A 25,646-nucleotide genomic window follows, 5' to 3' on the forward strand; every position below is an offset into this window, starting at 1 on the left:
CTGGGGAGCCTAGGGAGGGATGGCTGCTAGGTTTGGCTTCCATGTCCTTTGTTACCCCCAACTTCCTTTTCAAACTTTTTCCCTTTCAAATGGAAATGTTGGCTGGTTGGGAGAGACAGGCAGTGATGAGCTAGCAGAACAGCTGTGGCAGCCTGATTTATAAAGGTAGCAGCTGGTGATGACACAAAGCAGAGACCCTTTTCCTTTCTGAGCATGCAAATGTGCTCCTTTTCACTCTGGGCTCATACCTCCTTTAATAGTGTAAAGTGTTCTGGGTGCCCCTTATGCTGAATTGCTCTTGTTGTTTGAGTGGTGGTGCTGCTGTGCTGATCATCAGACTTGACCCCCCCCAAAAAAAAAAAAAAAAAATTTGAGCATTATATGGAACATTATCAGCTTCCTTGCACCTACTGTTACTCTGTTTTCCACTCTGTATATAGTAACATAGTAGATGATGGCAGAAAAAGACCTACACGGTCCATCCAGTCTGCCCAACAAGATAACTCATATTTGCTGCTTTTTGTGTATACCCTACTTTGATTTGTACCTGTGCTGTTCAGGGCACAGACCGGATCAGTCTGCCCAGCATTATCCCCGCCTTCCACCACCGGTTGTCGCACAGACTGTATGTCTGCTGAGCACTATCCCCGCCTCCGCCACCCGATCTCGACTAAGCTCCTGAGGATCCATGCCTTCCGCACAGGATTCCTTTATGCTTATCCCACGCATGTTTGAATTCCGTTACCGTTTTCATTTCCACCACCTCCCGGAGTTGGTACTCTCCTCTCTGGAACCTGTAAATCATGAGGCAACACAGACAGTTGAATAAATGAATCCTCAGCAGAGCCGTGTGCAGGAGTCACACTAATATAACTGAAGCGTGAATACGTTAAGCAAGATGTGGAATTTTAATAGTTGGTGGCACTCTGTGACTTGGTGCAGTCAGAATTTTTGACTCCAAAGTAAAGTATGGAAGTAGAGAAGGTTACAGTTTATTCAGAGCAGTGGGAAGTGTTTAGAATAATAAAGGTCCGCAGAAAAGGCTTTCACATAGTAGATGATGGTAGCGAAAGACCTGCGTGGTCTATCCAGTCTGGCCACCAAGATAAAACTGGTATGTGGTAGTTTTTCTGTATACCTGACCTTGATTAGCATCTGCCATTTTCAGGGCACAACCCCTAGAGGTCTGCCCAATACTAGCCCTGCCTCTCAACCACCAGCCCCCCTTCCCCAGCGCTTCGGAGGATCCATTCCGTTTTGAATTCCCAAAATGAAACTGTAAAGGGGGGGGGGGGGCTGGCTGCTTATAAGTGCACCGCTGTTTTGGGATAAAGGGGCTGCTGCCGCCTCGGTACCTGGATTGGAAGAGTGAGGGGTTTCTGCATCGGCGCTGCTGTGGCCTCTCCTGCACTGCCTATGTGTCTCAAGCCCTTACTCGCCTGCAGAGGGCGCTCCGGAGGCATCTTGCTGGGCTGCTGACGGCGGCGCTTTGCAGATGTCTGCATCACTCCCCTGACCTCGTCATCCGGTTGCAACAAGCCTTTCCGCCCTCCCACCCAGCCCCGGTCTCTCTCTTCCTCTCTCCATCATGAATCCGCTTTTGGGACCAAACCTCTTCTTCCAGCAGCAGCAGGCGCTGTACGAGGAAGGCGGAACGCCCCTGGACGGATCCCCCTTCCCTCCACAACCCCCCGCCACCATGGCCCTCCGCAACGACCTGGGCTCTAACATCAGCGTCCTCAAGACCCTGAACCTGCGTTTCCGCTGCTTCCTGGCCAAAGTGCATGAGCTGGAGCGGAGGAACAAGATGCTGGAGAAGGAGCTGCAGGAGGTTCTGTACCGCCGACCCTTCACCCGGGACCAAGGGGTCCAGACTGGCTTTGTGGGTCCGGTCCGCCCCCTAGGGCTGACCTTGGGTAGTGTCTGCAGCCCCTCCCGACCCCTGGGATCCCCCGGGTCCCCCTCCTTCAGCCAGGCCCCCGCCCCGGCCCCCTCGCGCTTCATGCCCGGAACCATCTGGTCCTACTCGCACACGCGGAGGCTAGGCTCGGGCCTAGAGACCCTGGTGCAGGGGCCTGGGGTGTCCTGGGTTCACCCCGACGGCGTTGGGGTTCAGATAGACACGATCACCCCGGAGATCCGAGCTCTGTACAACGTCCTGGCCAAGGTGAAGCGAGAGAGGGACGAGTACAAGCACAGGTGAGACAGACTGACCAGGTAGCTTTCTTGAATCTCTTGTTTCCCTTCCTCCCTCCCTGGGCTTTAGGTCTAGGCCTCTCTCTCTCCCTCTCTGGGTTCTTGTAAACAGCATTTCAGCAACTTTACTTAATCTCTGCACAATACTAACGGTATCTGATATCCTGGAATGACAATGTCATAACAAAACTATGTAAGCCACATTGAGCCTGCAAATAGCTGGGAAAATGTGGGATACAAATGCAATAAATAAATAATCCCTTTTCATTTCTTGCCCATGGGGTGTTTAGGCCCCGCTTCTTCTCCAATTTCTTGTTCACAGGGTGTTTAGGGCCCATCTTCTGCCCTGATTTCTTGTTTACAGGGAGTATGGGACCTTTTTCCCCTCAGATTTCTTACTGACAGGGAGTTTAGGCCCCTCTTCTGCCCTGATTTCTTGCTGCCAGGGAGTTTAGGCTTCTCTTCTGCTCACATTTATTGCCCACAGGGAGTATGGAACCTCTTCCCCTCTGATTTCTTGCTGACAGGGTGTTCAGGCCTGTCAGTTTGCATGGGCTCTTGACTACATAGGAGCCCTGTCCTGTCTCCCCCCCCCCCCCCCCACTTCCATGTTTGTTATTGTGGAAGGATCCAACAAACCACATTTTCAGGATTCCGCCCTAAGGAGAGCTTATCCTGGTTTTGCTGTTCTGTCCAGTTCAGTAAACAGGGGAAACAATGGCATCCACCACCCCTTCCTCATAGGTGTTATATAAACAGCTAATTAAGCAGTCTCAGGAGTAGCTATCATGGGAAAGGGATAAGAAATATCATACAGGAAGCGGGAGATAACCCTGTGGTATGAGAGAGTGTGGAATTCATATGTGTTAATACCTAACTGGGGGACCGATGCAACCGTGGCTGTAACCGCAGGGTTACTGAGGGTTGAACAGTGGTTGTATTCACTGAACAATGCAGAGATGATTTGTGTGCAGGTGTTAACTTGATTGGAAGACACAACCGCAAATTGTATTAAAATGTTCACTGATGACGTAATTTAGGTATTCCTCGGCACAAGTACAATGTGAGAATTTTGGCCCTGAAGTCTGAGGTGGTGTTGAGGGTTTTGCGGAGTGGATTTCTTCTCAGTCTTTCATATTAAAGTGCTGGTTTTCTTTTAGTTTGCAAGTTTTAAATGCAGATGGTAACCAAGAAGCATGTGTGCGTGTCCAAACAAAGCCGAAAGCGTCGGCGCCTAAGTATGAGCCTGGCAAAAATTTCAAGTGCAAACCATTAAATATTAGGCGCAGAAGATCAAGAGCCAGTGTTTGCTGATTTTCAGTTAGGACACGCGCACAAGAAGCTGTGATCACCACGAAAGCTTGTGTGTGTGTGCATCTGGCAGACTCCGCCCACATTTGCCTCATGTTTGCCACACATAAAATTCTGCGGTGGTATTTATTTATTTGTTGCATTGGTATCCCACATTTTCCCACCTATTTGCAGGCTCAATGTGGCTTACATGATGCCGTAATAGCGATCGCCATTTCCGGAGTGGGAAATACAGAGTGGTGTTGCATTAAGGATCATAAATGGCAGAGTAAATTAAGCAGTCAGGTAAAAAGAGTTCAGTTTTGGTCAGTCCTGGTATAAGTTTCGTTGTCTGGTGTTTAGGATGGATCATTGTGGTATGCTTTTTTGAACAGATTTTCAGTGATTTCCAGAAGTTTGCTAGTTCGTGTGTTGTTTTCGTGACGTTTGGTAGCGCATTCCATAGTTGCCTACTTATGTAGGATAAGCTGGAAGCATATGTTGATTTGTATTTTGGACCTTTGCAGCTGGGATAGCGGAGATTCAAGAATGTGCGTGCTGACCTTTTTGTGTTCCTGGTTCGTAGGTCTATAAGGTCTGCCATGTAGACTGGGGCCTCGCCGTGAATGATTTTGTGAACCAGGGTGCAGATTTTGAACACAATGCGTTGTTTAAGTGGGAGCCAATGTAGTTTTTCACTTAGGGGTCTGGCACTTTCATATTTCGTTTTTCCGAATATGAGTCTGGCTGTGGTATTTTGGGCAGTTTGGAGTTTCTTGATGATTTGTTCTTTGCATCCGCTGTAAATTGCGTTGCAGTAATCTAGGTGGCTTAGCACCGTTGATTGTACCAGGCTGCGGAATATTTCCCTTGGGAAGAAAGGTTTTACTCTTTTGAGTTTCCACATTGAGTGGGACATTTTCTTTGTTGTATTTTTCGCTTGATTTTCTAGTGTGAGATTTCGGTCAAGTGTAACTCCGAGAATTTTCAGGCTATTTGACACAGGAAGGGTGTATTCTGGGGTGTTTATAGTGGTGGGTTTATTTGTGTTGTATTGTGATGTGAGGATGAGACATTGTGTTTTTTCTGCGTTGAGCTTTAATTGAAATGCATCCGCCCAAGCATTCATGATTTGGAGGCTGTGTTTGATTTCGTTTGTGATTTCTGTTAGATCATATTTGAACGGGATGTAGATAGTGACATCATCTGGTTGAGGTCTTGGTTGGATAGGGATTTGGCTAGTGGTATCATTATCAGGTTAAAAAGGGTCGGTGATAGCGGTGACCCTTGGGGTACTCCACATTCTGGTCTCCATGGTGTTGATGTGATCGAATTTGATATCACTTGGTATGTTCTTGCGGTTAGGAAGCCCATAATCCAATTGCGTACGCTTTCCCTGATCCTGAAATATTCTAGGATGTTTAATAGTATTTTATGGTCGAACGCACTGGACATGTTGAATTGTAGGAGAAGTACACTATTGCCAGTTGCAATTTCTTGTTTGAATTTGGTTAGGAGAGTGATTAGCACTGTTTAGTCATTCTTATACCCTACAATTACACTTACTATTTACTGTGACCATATGAAGTAATGAGACATTATATTACTTGTTAGTAGGAAAAGTAATGTTTAGAATTAAGATTTAACCATTTTTATTGACGACAAAGCATGGTTACCATAACCAACAGAAGAGTGAACTTTAAACAAAATAAATAAACGACATAGAAAACATAAACAAGGGTTACCCTGTATTTGTTCACACCGGAGCCTGCAAAGGCCTTATGTAAGCCACATTGAGCCTACAAATAGGTGGGAAAATGTGGGATACAAATGTAACAAATAAAATAAAAATAGACTGTTTCGTCTGTTTTTTTTTTCCTGTCTAGAGACAGAGGAGTGATGAATTATTTGCACAAAAGTAATTCTCACCATTACTTGTTACTTTTAAAAGTAATATATTACTGCCCACAACACTGTCTTCTTTCTGCATCAGGGCCTGGCGGGAGATTAAACTACTGCTCTTAGCAGGGAGGGAGATGAAGTTGTTAATGTGTGTTGAGGTGGATATAATATTAGTATTGCACAGGAAGTGCGATAAGTAGTGGATAGCAGATGACAGCTGGAAAAAGGCCACTGGGCCCATTTATTCTGGCCCACAATGCCAAGGAATCATATCTGCTGACCGCTAGAAAATCCACTATTTCTGGGATAAGCAGTAGAAAATGTTTTGTACATTTTTGGGATCTTGCCAGGTATTTGTGACCTGGATTGGCCACTGTTGGAAACAGGATGCTGGGCTTGATGGGCCTTTGGTCTTTTCCAGTGTGACAACACTTATGTACTTATGTACTCAGTGCTTGCAGAATATTTCTCTTCTTATCTACTACTACTACTTAACATTTCTAGAGCGCTACTAGGGTTACACAGCGCTGTACAATTTAACAAAGAGAGACAGTCCCTGCTCAAAGAGCTTACAATCTAATAGATAAGAGTGAGACAAATATAGGACAATCAAGCCATTGTGACATCACTGATGAGGTTGGCTCTTAGGCATTGGTGGAATGAGGCATTATGACATCACAATCTCAGCTCTGGATACCAGAGACTGAAACTCTTCACACTAAGGGGGGAAGTGGGCCAAGTATAGGACAGTCGAGCCATTGTGACATCACTGATGAGGTTGGCTCTTAGGCATTGGTGGAATGAGGCATTATGACATCACAATCTCAGCTCTGGTTAAATCACTGCTATATGTAATACTACTACTACTACTTAACATTTCTAGAGCGCTACTAGGGTTACGCAGCGCTGTACAATTTAACAAAGAGAGACAGTCCCTGCTCAAAGAGCTTACAATCTAATAGATAAGAGTGAGACAAATATAGGACAATCAAGCCATTGTGACATCACTGATGAGGTTGGCTCTTAGGCATTGGTGGAATGAGGCATTATGACATCACAATCTCAGCTCTGGATACCAGAGACTGAAACTCTTCACACTAAGGGGGGAAGTGGGCCAAGTATAGGACAGTCGAGCCATTGTGACATCACTGATGAGGTTGGCTCTTAGGCATTGGTGGAATGAGGCATTATGACATCACAATCTCAGCTCTGGTTAAATCACTGCTATATGTAATACTACTACTACTACTTAACATTTCTAGAGCGCTACTAGGGTTACGCAGCGCTGTACAATTTAACAAAGAGAGACAGTCCCTGCTCAAAGAGCTTACAATCTAATAGACAAGTGAACGGTCGGTCCGATAGGGGCAGTCAAATTGGGGCAGTCTGGATTCACTGAACGGTAAGGGTTAGGTGCCGAACGCAGCACTGAAGAGGTGGGCTTTAAGCAAAGGGCAGGGAGGGGGCTTGGCGTAAGGGCTCAGGAAGGTTGTTCCAAGCATAGGGTGAGGCGAGTCCTGTTTGACTCTTTACCAAACCATGTACTACTACTACTTAACATTTCTAAAGCGCTACCAGGGTTACGCAGCGCTGTACAATTTAAACATGTATATTTGAGTGCAGAAGTTTCTTTCTATGCCCATGAGCTCCTCCTCCTGCCCCCCCCCCCCCACAAAAAATGCATCTCACCCCCACACAGTGATATCTGAGAAGATGTTGGTATGGGAATATCAGGGGTCTGTGTCTTATGTGGTCTCACTCCTGCAGCTCATTTCTAGGATTCCTGAGGTGGAGCAGATGAACGGGTTATTATTAGAAGTGCTGCATTGCAGACACAGGAAGGAAGACTCAAACAGACACGCATGCACACACAATGCACGTGTGTTCACACACACAGACAGTCTCAAGTCACTGCTTGTTTCTTCTGTCTCTCTTACCGCCCACATCTTTACATGTCAGGATATCAGGTTCATGAATGTAAAGTGACAGAAGGTGCCCTTCCTCTTTCATCGTTCCCCTCCCTCCCCCTCCTCCTCCAGATTGTCAGCCTCTCCTGCCCATGTTCCCCTTTCATCCCGCCCATACACCTCCCTCCTATTCTCTCTTCATATTAAATTATTTATATGGGATTTGCAAATATCACTTTTACTCTTTTCTTCTTTAATACCAACTGGGGGGGAATTTACTGGCAGTTGGAAAGTCTTGGGAATAAGTTAGGGTTTTGGGTTGAAGGTTTATGATTAAGTTAGGACAAAGGATTAGAGTTTAGGGGTTACTACTCTGAGGGAAGGTTGCTTTAGGCTAGGGTTTAAGGATTGCATTTAGGCTTTAAAGATTGGGGTAGGGTTAGGACTAAGGGTCTAAAGGTTGGATTACAGGTTACGGTTAACAGGATTTGGTTTATTAGATAAGTTTAAGGCTTAGGTTAGACTTTAGGGACTGGGGTTGGGAGTAAGGGTTTGGATTGGTTAGGAATTAAGGTTGTTTTACAGATATAATTCAGGGTTTAAGGGTTATGGTGTTACAGGATGAAGATACTGCCTCAGAAAAGATCTAGTGGAACTAGAAAAGGTACATAGACAGACAACCAAAACGATTAAGGGATGGAAGGACTCTTACATGAGGACAGGCTTAAGAGGCTAGGGCCCTTCAGCTTTGAAAACAGACGGCTGAGGGACGATGTGATTGAGGTCTACAAAATCCTGAGCGGAGTGAACAGGTTGATTACTCTTTCAAAGACAAGGGGACACGCCCTGAAATTATATAGTGGCACATTTATATTCTGCTTAAAGCAAATTGTATTACATATATAGTAACCAAATAAATAGGAGAAATATTTTTTAATTCAGTATATAGATAAACTCTGGAACTCGTTGCCGAGGCAAGTGGTGAAAGCAGTTAATGTAGCTGGGTTTAAAAATAGTTTGGACAAGTTCCTGGAGGAAAAGTCTATAAACGTTAAGGTAGACCTGTGGAAGGCACTGCTTATCCTTGGAATTAAATAGCATTGAATCTTGCTACTTTTTGGGACTCTGCCATGTGCTTATGACCTGGTTGAAAATAGGATTCTGGACTAGATGGACCCTTGTTCTGACCCATTGTAGTTATTCTTGTGTTCTTTTCATTTTGGCAGGTGGGAAGAGGAATATACAGCAAGAATCCAGCTGCAGGAAAGAGTTGGTGAGCTGCAGGAGGTGAGAGGTTGTTGCCTTCATTCTACAGCAGGTGTCTCGCTCTCTCTCTCTTTGAGCATCATAGGGTGGATTTTGCTTTTTCTACAACTGTTGTAAGGCCTCTCTCTTTCCAGGCCTCCCTAAACCTGATATATTTTGTTGCCTTCTTACCCCTTCCCATTTTCCACTTGTAAAGGAGGCCCAGGATGCAGAAGCTTGTCAGGATGAGCTGCAGATGAAAGTGGATCAGCTGAAGGCAGAGCTTGTGGTCTTCAAAGGGTTAATGAGTAATGTGAGTATAGAAATCAGCCTGCCCCTCCTCCATCTCCTCTTCCTTGTTTCTGGGTTGCTCACTGAACTGTCTGCTTGTTACAGAATCTCTCAGACCTGGACACAAAGATCCAGGAGAAAGCCATGAAGGTCGACATGGACATTTGCCGGCGCATTGACATTACCGCCAAGCTCTGTGACGTAGCACAACAGCGCAACTCAGATGATACAATGAGAATGTTCCAGGTGAGTACTCCTGCAGTTCCGCTGACAGGTAGATGTTACTCAACACATCACAAATGGAGGAGGTTTTGGGTCACAGGCCGTCTACCACTCCAGGCTTCATGAGTTGCACAGATCAGCTTTTGGATCACGGACTCCTCACTGCAGGCAGAGTTATATATTTTTAATGCTACAGTGCCAGCTGACTCCAGCACCCTCTCATTCTGGAGATCAAGGCCACCTTTGTCTGTGATATCCCACCTCACCCCCCCCCCCCCCCCCCCCAGTTCGAGAGTACCAGACAACCAGTATGGAGATGTCAACCATTCACCTATCACACTGGTCAGGGAACAGAACCCATAAAAACTCAACAAAGACTTAGAGAACACAAAAAGGTCGTGGGCGTGTTAACACTTGTTATGCCATTTCTCTCTTTCTTTCCATACATAACCAAGGGTTAGCATTTGAAAAACTTGATTGTTCTGAAAGTCTGTCTAGTTGCTGCCAAAGTGCAGAACAGAAAATCCCAGACACAGTTCTGGGTTCTGATGCTGGTCCAAATTGTCTCTGCTCAGGTTCTTGTCCTAATCTGGGTACACAATCCCACAGATGTTGCTGCTTCTGTTTCTCCTCTTTCCCCAGGATAAGATACAGTTTTTTCTGTTCATTCTTTTGTGGGAAGTCTGATTTTTCTCTCTCTGCTCTTTGGGAAATGTGCATCTCTTCTCTTCTCTGGATTTTGCACAGCTCAGGAGGAAATGCATTTCTGCTTCTAACCTGGGTTCAGGATTCCACAAATTTTGCTGCTCCAGCTACTGTTTCTCCAGGATAAGATACAGTTTTTCCTGTTCATGCTTTTGTGGGAAGTCTTTGATTTTTCTCTCTCAGCTCTTTTGGAAATGTGCATTTCTTCTCTCTGCATTTTGCACAGTGCAGGAGGAAACACATTTCTGTTTCAGGATCCCACAAATGTTGCTGTTTCTCGTTTTGGAAAACTGCCCTGTACTACCTGACCAGAGGGCCAATGCAGAAACCTCACACAGGTTAGCGTTATGAGTGCACAGTTTTATTGATGCAGAGAAGTGTTTTATACAGAAGATACTTCTGCACGAATCCATGCATAGACACCAGCTCACAGCATATTAAAATCAATGTAAATGAAACTAATAGCCAAATAATGGTGATGCAGAGAAGTGCCTGAAGACCTTAAAGCTGAGCACGGAGGCAGGAATTTTAAAGCCTCATCAGAAGAGGCGTAGAAGGGTCAGTTCAATCTTCTACGAGGGTTTATTGCTTGTTTCTTCTTTTTGCTGTGAGCATAACAGTACCCACAACTTTTTAAAACAGACCAGGAGGTGACATTCTGTGCGATAAATATCAGCATATTAAAAATGTTATGCACAGAACATTTTTGAGATGCCTCTGTACCCTCAGAATAATATTCCAGCAGATGTGCACTGGCATTTTCATTTTTGCACCAGTTATCTGTGCTCTATCATGTAGCTTTTCTGCATCAGCCCCTGAAAGTACATTCAGGTATCCACGGAAGGTGCACTTGTAGCCTAATTAAAAAGAGGTTTTCCCCCAGATGTATTTCAGTGTATATACATTCCAGAAGTGAATTGTCAAAGCCCTGCTTCATGCATTAAAATCATCTGTGCTCCTTGCAGTTGTGTGTTGCCTTGGTGTCAGCCCACTTCCTGCTTATTTTAGGAATCATTCTCGTCTCTCTGTGTATGACTCTGCTTTAATTTCATCACATCACATGACATTTATAAATGTAATCATAAGTGCACGTCTCTCTCCTTTTTCCCTTTCTTTCATTTATGCTTCCTCTTTCTACACTGTGTCTTTCACTTCCTTCACCATCCTTGGTATATCTCCAGTCTTTCAACTTGTCTCCAATTAAGGTCCCCGCTATGGGCAGAAAGCGGGAGCGTAAGCCAGCCAGTGATGAAGACACATCCATCTCTGAGAGCGAGACCTCCCGCAAACCAGAGGAAGAAGAGGAGAGCACAGCTCTCAGCATCAATGAAGAAATGCAGAGAATGTTAAACCAGCTGTGAGTATACGGCACCTTTTTCTTGGAAAGGCTGGGACTGCAAAAGGGTGGTTGCTCACTCGCATTCAGCACCCCTGCACCATTTCCTGCAGTACCTCTTTCTGGGAAAGGGACTGCAGGAGTTATGAGCTCATTCCTCATTCCCTATACTGACTCCTGCTGGGTGAGGCTGGAACTGCAGGAGCTATGAATTCCCCCAGCTCTTCAACACCATCTGTTGGGAGAAGCTGGGACTGCAGGAGCTGTGAGCTGTGTCACATTCAGCACTCTTGCACTATTGGCTAAAGTACCTCCTAGAAATGGGACTTGAAATCTGACTCCTGACTGTTCCTTTTTCTACAGCAGAGATTATGATTTTGAAGATGACTGTGACAGTCTCACATGGGAAGAGACAGAAGAGACGCTCCTATTGTGGGAAGATTTCTCTGGCTATGCTATGGCGGCAGTCGAGAACCAGGGAGAGGTAGCCATAAAATTGGAAAGGGTGAAAGACAAAATCTCTCTCTCTCTCTCTCTCTCTCTAGCAAAAGAACAAAATTTTATTGGCATAAAGCAAATGAAAAGGAGAAATAATTGTACTCGGAAATAAAAGTATGCCGACAAAACTGAACTAGAAATACAAATTGTCAGACATTTGCAAAACTAGAAGCAGAAATGCATTTCCTCCTGTACTGTGCAAAATCCAAATACAGAAGAAATACACATTTCCCAAAGAGCAGAGAGAGAAAATTAAAGATTTCCCACAAAAGAATGAGCAGGAAAAACTGAGTCTAATCCTGGGGAAAGAGGAGAAACAGCATGTGGAGCAGCAAAATCTGTGGGATCCTGTCCCAGGTTAGAAGCAGAAATGCATTTCCTCCTGTACTGTGCAAAATTGAAAGAGAGAAGAGATGCATATTTCCTAAAAAGCAGACAGAGAAACTCAAGACTTCACACACACACAAAAACAAATGAGCAGGAAAAACTGTCTAATCCTGGGGAAAGAGGGGAAACAGCTGCTGGAGCAGCAAAATCTGTGGAATCCTGAACCCAGGTTAGAAGTAGAATCTGAACAGAGACAATCTGGATGAGCACCAGAACCCAGAGACAGTCTCTGGAATTTAATGTAGAAGTGAAATCTTAGAGACAATTCCTAAGTTTTGGAGCTGGTCTGGATTGTCTCTGCTCAGTCTAGCTCTAACCTGGAACAGAATCCCATTGGTTTTGCTGCTCCAGGTGCTGTTTCTCCTCTTTCCCCAGGATTAGACACATTTTTCCTGCTCATTCTTTTGTGGGAAGTATTTGATTTTCTCTCTCTGCTCTTTGGGAAATGTGCATCTCTTCTCTCTGGTTTTTGCACAGTACAGGAGGAAATGCATTTCTGCTTCTTACCTGGGTTCAGGATCCCACAGATTTTGCTGCTCCAGCAGCTGTTTCCCCTCTTTCCCCAGGATTAGACACAGGTTTTCCTGTTTTTTCTTTTGTGGGAAGTCTTTGATTTTCTCTCTGCTCTTTGGGAAATGTGCGTCTCTTCTGTCTTTAGATTTTGCACAGTTCAGGAGGCAATGCATTTCTGCTTCTAACGTGAGTTCTGCCAGAATTCTCAATTTGTACAATTTTGTCCAAACCAAAAAATTCCCATAAAAAAAAATAAAATAAATGAGGATCATGAAAGTAAAGGGGGAGAAGAACTGTTTTGTGGTCTGTCTCAAGTGCCAATCTGTGTCTGTAAGCTAAGGATATAGGTTAGTGATTCCATGTTTTGGGAGGAACTCATACTTTTGGTGTTCATTAGGTTCTGTTGTACTGGTTTACTGAGTAACATAACAAAGAAGCTGGTAGCATTTTATAAACTAAACCAGTTTACAGTCTGAGCTTCAGCATACAGTTTGCTAATGTTGCTTCTGCCAAATCCTTTGTAATTGTTTGGGTTACTGATATCCACCTGTTTATATAGTTACCCTGGTGTTTCCTGCACATGTTCACTGTGGATTTCAGCTTTTCCTTTAGAGACTCTATTGGTTAGTGTTTTATTATTTGGGGGTTGTTTGTAATTGGGTTAGTTTGTAATTGTTTGGGTTAATGTGTTATTTTGGGTTGTTTGTAATTGTTTGGGTTAGTGATATCCACCTGTTTATAGAAAGTACAATCAGGGTAAATAGTTTTACTGGTGTTTCCTGCACTTGTTTGCTGTGGATTTCAGCTTTTCCTTTAGAGACTCTATTGGTTTATTATTTTGGGGTTGTTTGTAATTGTTTGGGTTAGTGTGTTATTATTTGGGGTTGTTTGTAATTGTTTGGGTTAGTGATATCCAGCTGTTTATAGAAAGTAGAATCGGGGTAAATAGTTTTACTGGTGTTTCCTGCACTTGTTCGCTGTGGATTTGAACACTTGTTTAGACAGTCTGTTAGATTTGTGTTAGTTATAATTTTTGAATAAGCTTGTTATTTTGTTGCCAGAATAATGCATATAGGACTTTGTTTACTAAGCTGTACTGTAGGTGTTCTATTGTTTTTAGCATGTGCTAATGCTAGAGACACTTATATTCCTCTGGGTGTTTCTAGCGTTAGTGCATGCTAAAAACACTAGCGCAGAAGAGATACATCACGTTCAAAATATGTACCCTAGTTCACAAAATCATTCATGGAGATGCTCCAGCCTACATGTCAGACCTGATAGACTTACCACCCAGGAACGCTTAAAAAACATCCCGCACATTCCTTAATCTTCACTTCCCCAACTGCAAAGGTCTAAAGTATAAACTAACGCATGCATCAACCTTTTCCTACTTGAGCGCACAATTCTGGAACGCGATGCCGCGTAACTTAAAAATGATCTATGAACTAACTAACTTCCGCAAACGATTGAAGACCCATCTCTTTAACAAGGCATACCCCAAAGATCAACAAATGTGAACTCCTACACATTTATCCAGAACTGCCTTACGATATTTGCTGTTATACTATCATCATGTTTACCCAAGATCTATTTTCTTATATACTTCCACTACTCATGATATATTGTAAGCCACATTGAGCCTGCAAAGAGGTGGGAAAATGTGGGATACAAATGCAATAAATAAATAAATACAAATTGCATGCTTATTAGGTGTATCATTAGTATTATGCTATCATTGTATTATCTCTCTGGTATTTGAATTCCAGTGCTATTAAATGTGTAGATTTTTGATACTGTTTCACGGTAGTTCTATTATTAGGTTTCAATTTACTGTTTTCAAGTTTCTCATTTATTGTATTTATGTTTATTCTTGGTTATTTTACTATTATTATGCAGTTACCAAAATTGTAAGTTTCATATTAAACTGTACCTGCTATACACCACCTTGGGTGAATAAATTCCATTAAATAATGGATAATAGTGAACATAGGTCTGTCTTTGCGTCTCTTGATTTTATATTTTATTCCTCGTTTCTGCCTTTCTTTTTTGCTGTTTTTATTTTTTTCATGGGTTACATTCTGTGTTTTCTCCTTTTGTCCTTAGCAGCAGGATGATAGCCTGGAAAAGGTGATTAAAGACACGGAGTCTCTATTTAAGAGCCGGGAGAAGGAATATCAAGAAACCATTGGCCAAATCGAGGTGAGATTGGGGTCCAGGACCTTGCTGGCAGTGGGATTGTCCGTTATCATGTGTCTCTCTCTACAGCACTGCACACAGCTGGTTGCACTGTACAGGTCTTGATGATAATTTATATTTCAGCAAGCTGCTGAGTGTAGCATTAACTTTGAATATAAATTGTAGATTTACAAACTTATATTCTGTATTTGGACTAATTAAGAATATATGTAATCTATGCCTACATATTTATTTTTGCTACAAAGACATTACAAACAACTTTTGGAAATAAGATTGGATGCTAATGATATGAATATAGATTTCTAAATCTGATTAAGGCTAAACATTAAAGTGATTTTTTATATATATGCATTTATTCCTTCTAGGATAGTAAGACAGCTCTGGAGCTGAGGGGGGGGGGGGGGAGGCGGACATGGCAGTTTGTCAGTGCCTGTGAGGATGTTGGGTGAAGGGAGGAGGGTAAGGGCATGGGGCAAGGACTGAGAACTAGGCAACTCCTCATTTCTGATAGTGAGTCTCAGTAGACCTGGTTGGTTGCAGGATTCAGATCTTAGCACAGCGTGAAAATGGCAGACTCCTGGTTGGCTGTCTTCCTCAGCGTGTGCACACTGGAACATTATTCTGCGACCTCTGAAGAGCAGGATCATTCCTACTCCTTGGAGGCGGCTTACCCTCCCCTCCCCCTCTTCTCCTTTAATCCTTCTTGTTTTCCCGCTCGGTTTCTTTTAATGTGATGTATCTAGCGGTTTCTTTATCATTGCAGTGGGGTTACCTGAGCTAAAATTTGAGTTCTAAGGGAGGACCTTTAGATCTGGGTTCTAATATCCACCAAGTGGTGACTATTAGATCTGTGCTTGTGGGTTTCAACCCGGAGCTAACACATGGAGGGGCATGCCAGGTGGGGAAGGAAATTGGGGGCAGTATTATCCATGTTCTATTCTTCTCTCTTACCCTGTCAGGAAGGAAGTGGGGGTAATATTATCCATGTTCTGTAGGTTTAGAAATATCCGGGTTCTCTTCTTTCCTACCCAGGCAGGAAGGAAATGGGGGTAGTTGTGAAGAAACTGTTTGTTTTAAGCCTATAAAATGTATTGGATATTTTCCTGCATTATGTTCTGAAGTGTATTTTTCCTATTTGGCCAGCAGATGGTGTTTCTTTGCTGTAAAGCTGTTACAAAGAACTGAGTGTTCTTTTCTTTAGTTTGTCATAAACAGGAAGCAAGAAGCAGTATATATTTAAAATCGTGTTGACTGGGCTCTGATTGGCCCAGGAGCTCTTCTCATTTGGACTTTACTGGTTTTGAGTTCTGTTTCAGCCTAGGAGAAGAGAGAGAGAGAGATCTCTTTGCTGAAGCTCTGAACAGATATATGCCCTGATCTCCCCTGGTACTTTCTAGGAGTTATGCGTTTAGTTAGTGTTGTTATTAATCCATATTTCAGTTACCTGTTTGCCAATTGCACTATTTTGTTCCACTGTTCAATATTTTTTACAAGAATAAACTACTACTACTACTATTAAACATTTCTATAGCGCTACTAGACTTACGCAGCGCTGTACAAATGAACATGAAAAGACAGTCCCTGCTCAACAGAGCTTACAATCTAAATTGGACAGACGAACAGACAGCTAGGGGTGGGGAAATTGCAGTGGTAGGGGTGATAAGTGAGGGTGTTGAGTAATTGACTCATGGTTAGGAGTCGAAAGCAGTAGCAAAGAGGTGGGCTTTAAGCCTAGACTTGAAGACAACCAGAGACTGAGCCTGACGTACTGGCTCAGGGAGTCTATTCCAGGCATAGGGAGCAGCGAGATAGAAGGAACGGATAAACATAATTGTTCTCCCTGTTTGTCTGGACTGATAAAGAATCCTGGTGGTTTGTGTGTTGGGGTCTGTGAGTGCTTTCTGGGAACTGTGGGACCACTGAGAGTGTGACTCCAGTAACCTAGAAATCACTGGGGATAATTGGAGAGCAGGAGACTAGCCCAGAGGTGGTTGTGACCCAGTCGGTGGGAGTAGGGTGCTAGTGTAGAGCACAGGTGCAGGTACTAGGGATAGACCTTCTAAGTGGCCACAGGGTAATCCCAGGTGGGTGGCTAGGCATTTGTGATAGTAGTATTTTCCATGCTGTTTTCTTCTCTTTTACCTGGGCGGGGAAGGAAATGAGGGTAATAGTATCCGTGTTCTGTGGGTTTAGACATTTCCGTGTTCATATAAAAACATAAGTATTTCCATACTAAGAGAGACCGAAGATCCATCAAGCCCAGCATCCTGTTTCCAACTGTGGCTAATCCAGGTTACAAGTACCTGACAAGATCCCAAAAAAGTACAATACATTTTATGCGCTTATCCTAGAAATAAGCAGTAGATTTTCCCCAAGTCCATCTTAATAATGGCTTATGGACTTTTTTTTAAAGAAAGCTAGCCAAGCCTTTTTTAAACCCCACTAAACTAACTGCTTTTACCACATTCTGTGGCAATGAATTCCAGAGTTTAATTACCTGTTGAGTGAATAGCAAACTGAGCAGAGTTTCAACGTATCATCAACGATGACACAGAGATCCCTTTCCTGGTTGGTGACTCCTAATTTGGAACCTTGCATGACGTAGCTATAGTTCGGGTTCCTCTTTCCCACATGCATCACTTTGCTGTTGCTCACATTAAACGTCATCTGCCATTTGGATGCCCAGCTCGTAAGGTCCTCTTGTAGTTTTTCACAATCCTCTTGTGATTTAACAACTTTGAATAACTTTCTGTCGTCAGCAAATTTAATTACCTCATTAGTTACTCCCATCTCTAGATTATTTATAAATATGTTAAAAAGCAGCGGTCCCAGCACAAGCATAGACCCCTGTGGTCTCCTCTGTCCTATCCATGTGGGGGAGGGGACAGTGAGAGTGACTGAGTGTAAGGACCAGGGTGCAGTTAGTTGTGCTCAGTTAGTGCTTCAGACATGCTGGTGCAGCTTGTCTGAAGATGCAGCTTTTGGGGACATGATTTTAAGTAATTTAAAGGAACAGTAGCTGGAGCTCTGCCTTGACTCCTCTCTGCATTTCTGGCAGCTGGAACTCGCCACGGCCAAAAAGGACATGAACCGACACCTGCATGAGTACATGGAGATGTGCAGTATGAAGAGAGGTCTGGATGTACAGATGGAAACCTGCCGACGCCTCATTACTCAGTCAGGAGACAGGTGAGGGGAGCGAGTGGAGCCAAAGGAAATGTTGAATGAGATGGGGTGCGCCACCTTTCACCCTTCATCCCAGCTGTATTTGGGACCAAGTGCACAAACCCTAATGGTTCTGAGTTGTGACCTGTAAAGAACCAATCAGGAGACAGTTGAGAGTAGGAGGCATCAGTGGACCAATGAAACGGGTGCCTGTATCTCGGTGCTGTGCTTGTGTGTTTGTGTGAGCGTGAGCGAGTGTGTAACTCGTGTCTGTGCTGTGTGTTTAATCATATATCTGTTCAATTCAGCAGGAAATCTCCCTCATCTTTTACTCCCACCACCAGCAATGGAGACTCAGTAGGAAATGAAGAGACTGAAGATTCAGAACATGATGCTCAGTCTGATAGCTCTACCAGATAACATGGAGATGGGGTGGTGACAGGATGCTTCTACCAATTGGAGAAGTGAGGAACGAGCCAGACACAGCTCTTTGCCTGCTAGAAGCTCTTAAGATTAGCAGATTTGACGACATCTCACCTAAGGAAAGAACAAAGGTCTGGTCCGTGAGCTCTGTGGTTAAGAACAGGACTCTGTAACCATGTGAGAGCCAGCATCTGGTCCCTACTCTCTACATTCAAGGACAAGAGTCAATAGCTGGACATTATGCTCTGTAGCCAAGGAATGAGAGCCAACTTCACAGCCTAGAGCAGATCTACACTCCATAGCCAAAGACTGAGAGCCAACAGCCAAGGATCTCGGGCCCAACCTATGGTCCTACATATTCTCCAGCCATGAGCCCATAAGTATAACCAAGGACTGCAAATGAACAGCCATCTCTTTGATTTACAGCCAAGGGCTGTGAAATATCTGCTTTCTACGCTTTCCTTTGCTTTACAACCAAAAAGGCTGTAGTAAATTTCTTTGCTTATCAAGGGCCGAGAGCCTAAGCCCAATCCCTACACTGGCCAAGGCCTAGAGTCAGCATTGATCCCTCCTTTAGGATGGTGGGCAAATAGACAGCATTTGCTCCCAGTGTCTGAGAGACATCACTCTGATCCAAGCACCATGTTTCTGTTGTGGAGGAGTGATGACAAATAGACACTGCAGCCTATCCAGTCTGCTCATCCACACTAACTACTAATCTCTGTAGTCCCTTCCTCTCCCTCCTATAATCTACCCAGTCTGACCCTCCATAATAACTAATCTCTGCAATCCCTTCCTCTCCCTCTTATAATCTACCCAGTCTGACCCTCCATAATAACTAATCTCTGCAATCCCTTCCTCTCCCTCCTGTAATCTACCCAGTCTGACCCTCCATAATAACTAATCTCTGCAATCCCTTCCTCTCCCTCAGAGATCATCTGTGCTTATCCTATGCTTTCTTGACTTCAGATACTGTTCTCATCTCCACTGCATGTGCATTAACCAGCCTTTCTATAAATAAATATTTCCTTAGATTACTCCTTTCCCTGACCTTTGAAAGAGACTCCTGTCCGTTTATACCGTAGAGGTAGTTGTTCCTTTCTTCCAAAATCTACATATTGAGATGTGTAAGTCTGTCCCCATATGCTTTTATGATGAAGACCACTGACCATTTTAGTAGCCACCTCTGGACCGACTCCATCCCGTTTAAATCTTTTGGAAGGTGCATCTCCAGAATTCTACACAATATTGTACATAAGGTCTGACCAGGGCCATCATCACCTCCTTTTCCTACTGGCCATTCCTCTTCCTGTGTACACAAGCATCCTTCTAGCTTTCACCATCACCTTTTGTACCTGATGTTCTTTAAAGTGGGCCAGTCACCCCCAGAATTTGCTTACTTTTACTTCATATACTCTGTGCTTGTAGGGTCAGCATTTGAGACGGGGAAGAGGCTGCAGATAAATGTGATAGCTGATTCCATTTCAGTTCTTACTTACTTCTCTGTGCAGAGGAAGCTGATTGGTGAGCTGGACAATGGCACGTGATGATGTCACTTTCTGGCCCCAAGGATTAAACATAGCCTCAGTTAATATCAGTGTGCAAGAGAGGAGAAAACTGATTGGTGGGATGAAGAATGGTCGTTTTATGATGTCACTCTTGCCACAATTCAGTTTTTTTTTAATGTAGCTTTATTGTTCTTTACAGGTTCAAATTGCCTTTTATCTATTTATTTTCCAGATCAGATTTTTACATCTTATTTATTTCAGTTGGATGTTATATCATTGTTGTTTGGGGTTTTTTAAATTATGTTTTATGCTTCATTTTTTTACGGTTGGAATTGCTTTTTGACACAGCTGCTTATGTCATGAAACTGACTCTTCAAGCAGCTCAGATTTGCCTTAATTCTTTGTCCAAGACCATTTCTTAGATGTTTTTTTTTTTTCTTCATATCGGTTTGGAATAAAAGGTAATAACCTACTATTACTGCTCCAATCCTCTTTTCCCAACTCCGTGCCAGGGCTGTGAAGCTGCTCAGATTCAGACAACTAGTACACAGTGACATCCCTCGTGACTTCCACCATCTTCCCTTGTTCTATACTGCAGCCATATTTAATTATTAATACAAGATTAGGTGCAGCCGATTTCCTTTTATAAAAGTGATTTGTACAGCATTTTCAACTCTTTTTTTTTTTTAATGTTTGGTAAAAATAAAAAATAGAGATTTGGTTTTGTAGGTAACTGTAGAAAGGAGGAAGTGAATAGGGAGAGAGGCGTGGAATAGTTGCAAGGTGAGGTTGTAAACAGTAGGAAGGGGTTGAGGCAGAGACCCAGGAGAAGAGATAAAAGGAAATGATGGGTGGAGGAGCCAGAGGACGAAGGGTAGGGTGTGGAGGAGAGAAGGGAGTGAGGTGTGCATAAGGAAAGGGGAAAGAATGGCCAAGGGTTAGGGACAGGAGCTGTTGGTGTGTAACTTCCTGATTTGTAATGAGATACTATAAGCACTTTTGCCAACTTTGCTGATTATAATGTACATATATATCTGTAAATTATGTTTCAAACTACCTGCTACTAGTAAACCTTGGTATACTGATGTGAATAAAGACTTAATGGCTACTCTTAAAATCAGTACTGCTTTGCAACAGCTTCTGTTACTGACGGGCACTGCGGTGTGGAAGCTTCTGCTGCTGACAGGACCACTGAGGTGAGGAAGCTCCCACTGCTGACTGGGGGCTCAAACTGCAGACCAGGGACTCTGAGGTAAGGAAGCGCCCACTGCTGATGGGGGTACTGAGGTAAGGAGGCTCCTATTGCAGACCAGGGTACTGCTGTGAAGAAGCTTACACTGCTAACGGGGCTACTGAAGTAAGGAGTCTTGCACTTCTGCTAAGGGTACTGCGAGTAGGCTTGCATTTTGAGACATGATGGGTACTGTAGCATTGATTTCAGTGGGTAAGACTTAGGGCCCTCAAAAAGACTCCCACTGCCTGTGCTGACCTCAGCATTTCTTAGGTTGATCCAAGCATGATTTCCAAATGCTGATACATTATTCCACCTGGCATAATACCAAGGTGTAAGACAGACTAATGATTTCTGAACTTTGATACACCTTGGTATCATGGCAGGTGGAATAAAGCTTCTAGGTGTGAATATTTCCTGTGGAGAGCTCATAGTCCAGAGAATAACTCAGAAAACAGAGAGTAGGGTTAAATGGCCATTCCTCAGCAAGCCTCCAGATGGTTCAAGACGCTTGGGTTATGCACTCCTACCAGCAGAGGGAGACTGAGAACACTAAAACTTCTTATACAAGTAGCCTGTGCAGACCTTCTACTAACCAGTATTTTCTCAGTCTCAGCAGAGGGTAGATGTGTGCAGCCTGTGCAGTGTACTCAGTCTGGTAGGGCCGTTTGGGGTTTCTAGGTTGGGTTGTAAAGGTTAGAGAACCCAGACTTGGATCTCTATTACAGAGTGTAAGTCCTAAAGGGCTTCTTATTCCCTGTGGGGTGTCGCACCCGGGTGGCCGGGTCCCTCCCCCTGTGCTCTTCCTCTGGAGGACTGCTTGACCTCGGCTACAGACTTCGTTCTGTACCGTTGAGGCGTTTAGGCATCAACAACGAGGTTTAAAAAAAAAAAGTTTTTAAAAGGTGGCTATTTTGGCCGTTCTTGTGGCAGTCCAGAGATAAAACTTCTTTCAAGGGCGTTCTTGACATAGGCGGTTTTGCCTATTAGTCTGTCAGAGCACAAAGCAACTGTTTGTTTTCATTGTGTTTGTGGCGCTGCGTTCCGCAGCCATTATGTCTAAGCCGGCGAGGTGTCGGTTTTGTGCGAATCGCGGCGTTGACGTGAAAAGCGGCCAAGGTAAATTTTGGGGGGAGCCTACGTTGTTGGTGCTCTTGCCCCCCGTGCTTTCCCCTGAGTCGGCGGATTTGTTGGATGGCGATTTGGCCGCACATTCCGGGCCGGTTTTGGCGGGAAACACAGCCATTCAAAAAGTACAAAGACCAGGGGACACTCAATGAAATTACATGGATTTACTTTTAAAATAAATAGGAGGAAATATTTTTTCACTCAAAGAATAGTTAAGCTCTGGAACTCGTTGCCGGTGGATGTGGTAACTGTGGTTAGCATATCTGGGCTTAAAAAAGGTTTGGATAAGTTCCTGGAAGAAAGGTCCAAAGTCTGCTATTGAGACAGACATGGGGAAGCCACTGCTTGCCCTGGGATTGGTAGCATGAATGTTGCTGCTTTTTGGGATTCCACATGGAATGTTGCTGCTTTTTGGGGTTCCGCATGGAATGTTGCTGCTTTTTGGGGTTCCGCATGGAATGTTGCTGCTCTTTGGGGTTCCGTATGGAATGTTGCTGCTTTTTGGGGTTCCGCATGGGATGTTGCTGCTAATTGGGTTTCTGCCAGGTACTTGTGGCCTGGAATGCCCACTGCTGGAAGCAGGATCCTGGGCTAGATGGACCATTGGTCTGACTCAGTATAGCTATTCTTATATTCAAGCTTGATGGACATTTACCCAGTGTGATTGTGGATTGCCTCTTTATTTCTGCTGACGGAGTTTTTTTCTGACCTGTGGACATCAGCTATGTGTTATAGTGGAATTGCTCCTTGTGACTGAGGTTTTTTTTCTCCACATATGTTGTGTGTGACTTGGGCGCTCCATTATCACATTAGAAGAGAGTGGATTTTTTGCAGCATTTAGAATTTTGGTTTTGACTCCATGCTCCCCTACTGTATATTTTTTGGTAACTGAAATCACCCATTATTATACTGTTGCCCAATCTGCCAGCTTTCTTAATGTCTGTAAAAATGTCTTCATCTGATTGTTGAAATTAATTATCAAAGTCTTGGGGGAGGGGGGGGGCTGCAGACTAAGGTCCTGAAAGGTAATTGAAAGGGGGTTTAAGGCTGAATGTTCACCCTTGCATCTGCTCTGAACCCTAGCCTGTTTCCTGACCACCTTTCTGCTGCCTTGGTGCTGTTCCTGTTCGTACGCCTACCTTGCTGAGTCTCACCGTGGTGTTCCTGCCTCCTTCCACCTGGTGACCAGGTCTGCTACTCTGCTTCTATGGGTAACACCTCAAGGTAGGGCTCCAAGTCCTAGCAGCCTCTGAGTACCTGAGAGCAATGGACTGTAGTAGGTGAAAATGCCTGACCTGGGTCCAGGGTCCCTGGTGTTCTTTGTCGTGGTTGACCTAGCTGTGACATTGACTGTATAAATAGACACAGCTTGATCAATTTATCAGATTTTTTTTAAAGTTGTAAACAAATTAGAGGATAGCGGTGAACTGGTTGATACAGTGTCATTGAATTTTCAGAAGGCTTTTGCCAAAATCCCTCATGAGGCCTCCTTAGGACATTACAGTCAACGAACAGGAGACAGTACCCTTTTGTGGACTGCAAACTGAGTGAAAGGCAAGAAACAGAGTGAAGGATTGAACAAGTCAATTATCCACACTTTATATGTGCTGTGCAAACTTTTCGAGTTCTAGCTAGAGCATTATTCTCCCCAATAGAAACCCATAGTGCTTGGGTTATTCCCTCTCCTGCTTCCCTCATGCCCTGTGGAGTTGCCCAGACATAAACTTTTTGTGTGCCCAAATAGTGGAATATTTGGAAGCCCTTCTAGGGAGGCTTCTTAGGCGATCACCATTGGGTATTTTAGCCTTTTTGTATGATGAGTAGGAAGGGGGGAGGTTCTGGTGTACAGCGCTGTGTATGCCTTGTAGCGCTATCAAAGTACATAAGTAATGCCACACTGGGAAAAGACCAAGGGTCCATCGAGCCCAGCATCCTGTCCACGACAGCGGCCAATCCAGGCCAAGGGCACCTGGCAAGCTTCCCAAACGTACAAACATTCTATACATGTTATTCCTGGAATTTTGGATTTTTCCCAAGTCCATTTAGTAGCGGTTTATGGACGTGTCCTTTAGGAAACCGTCTAACCCCTTTTTAAACTCTGCCGAGCTAACCGCCTCCACCACGGTCTCCGGCAACGAATTCCAGAGTTTAATTACGCGTTGGGTGAAGAAAATTTTTAAACTCTAGTAGTAGGTAGTAGTAAATCTGCTCTGTACCGCTGGATGCAGAGAGTCTCTTTCCCATAGGGTTTCCTGCTAGCTCCAGATTTGCCCAAAAGGGCTAATCCAGTCCCTGAGTTTACCTCACTGCATTGCAGGGATTTATACTCTTGCATTTTCTTTAGGGAATGAAATGGAAACAAAGAACTGCAAGTCCCTGCATGTAGTGAGGTAAACAGAGGACTGGATCACCCCTGTTGGATGAATCTGGAATCCTGCTCCGTGGCCCCATCTTTCTGTTTCCTTTCTCTGACACTAGGGAGTGTTGGATCACTATAATTACCAATGCCCAATACCCCTTTTCTCTGTGGGTGCCACACCCTTGAAAACTGGAAAATCCCATAAGAAGCAGAGGGAGAGAGAGAATGGTAAGAGGGGGGTTGTGGCCATCCCATAATAACAGCACTATGACAACAAGTCTCTTCAATTCTTCCAGAGAAAAGAGCAGATATCCCATAAAAAACAGAGAGGAGGGTGATCCTGCCAGAGAAAAGGGAATGAGGACATCCCATAATAATCACAGAATATAACTATTCCACAATAATCAGAAACATACACATGAGAGAGATGAAATTGACACTTCAACTTCAAGAAAGTTTATAAACATGATAGTCTGTGTGTACAAGACACAGTAATGTATAAAGAATTGAGCTACCAGTAAATGAAAATACAGAATATGGAAAGACCATTCAGACAGTTCCTGGGTTCTGATATTGCTCCACGTTGTCTCTGTTCAGATGCAAGTAGAATCCCACAGACTTTGCTGCTCCAGCTGCTGTCTCTCCTCTTGCCCCAGAATTAGACACAGGTTTTCCTGGTTTTTTTGTGAAAAGTCTTTGATTTTCTCGCTCTGCTCTTTGGGAAATGTGCATCTCTTCTCTCTTTCAATTTTGCACAGTACAGGAGGAAATGCATACGTGCTTTTGTTTTTTCAGTGTTGCACTGCATACAGGGCTTGTCTGTGTTGTGCATGCATGGTGTTATGCTAGTAGTTTCTGTGTAGTGATCTGTGTCACTATTGCTTTTTGTTTATCTAGCAAGTGGTTCATTGATGTTTCAGGGCTGGTGTAATAATTGCAGTGTTGGATGCGTATTCTATACACCACGCATAACTTTAGGCTTGGCTTCTAGAATACACTTAGGTGAAAATTTGTTCTACATGGATTATTTAGGCTTTGTATATAGAATCTAGTCCTTAGCTCCAACACACCTGAGAAATGGCCCTATAAGTCCTACCCAGACCTGCAGTGGTTTGTGGGTAACTTGATTTTTTTCCCATAAATA

General features: G+C 43.9%; 1 protein-coding gene across 8 annotated transcripts; it reads left to right on the forward strand.

Moving 5' to 3' along the window:
• The first annotated feature begins 1,533 nt into the window (after positions 1-1,533).
• IFFO1 (intermediate filament family orphan 1) lies at positions 1,534-20,316 on the forward strand. 8 transcript variants are annotated; one of them, XM_030187491.1, is made up of 9 exons: positions 1,534-2,199; positions 8,522-8,582; positions 8,758-8,853; positions 8,937-9,077; positions 10,964-11,115; positions 11,458-11,599; positions 14,596-14,691; positions 17,747-17,877; positions 18,162-20,316. In XM_030187491.1, the coding sequence occupies exons 1-9, from the start codon at positions 1,589-1,591 to the stop codon at positions 18,271-18,273; spliced, it is 1,542 nt and encodes a 513-aa protein (XP_030043351.1). In that variant the 5' UTR covers positions 1,534-1,588; the 3' UTR covers positions 18,274-20,316. The 8 variants fall into 8 exon arrangements, with proteins under 8 accessions (XP_030043351.1, XP_030043353.1, XP_030043346.1 ...); XM_030187486.1 differs by having other exon boundaries at positions 1,535-2,199; positions 10,940-11,115; XM_030187488.1 differs by having other exon boundaries at positions 1,535-2,199; positions 10,940-11,115; positions 18,165-20,316.
• The last annotated feature ends 5,330 nt before the right edge of the window (positions 20,317-25,646 follow it).

The sequence above is a fragment of the Microcaecilia unicolor genome, chromosome 14 (genome assembly GCF_901765095.1).
Source record: "Microcaecilia unicolor chromosome 14, aMicUni1.1, whole genome shotgun sequence".
Lineage (NCBI taxonomy): Eukaryota > Metazoa > Chordata > Amphibia > Gymnophiona > Siphonopidae > Microcaecilia > Microcaecilia unicolor.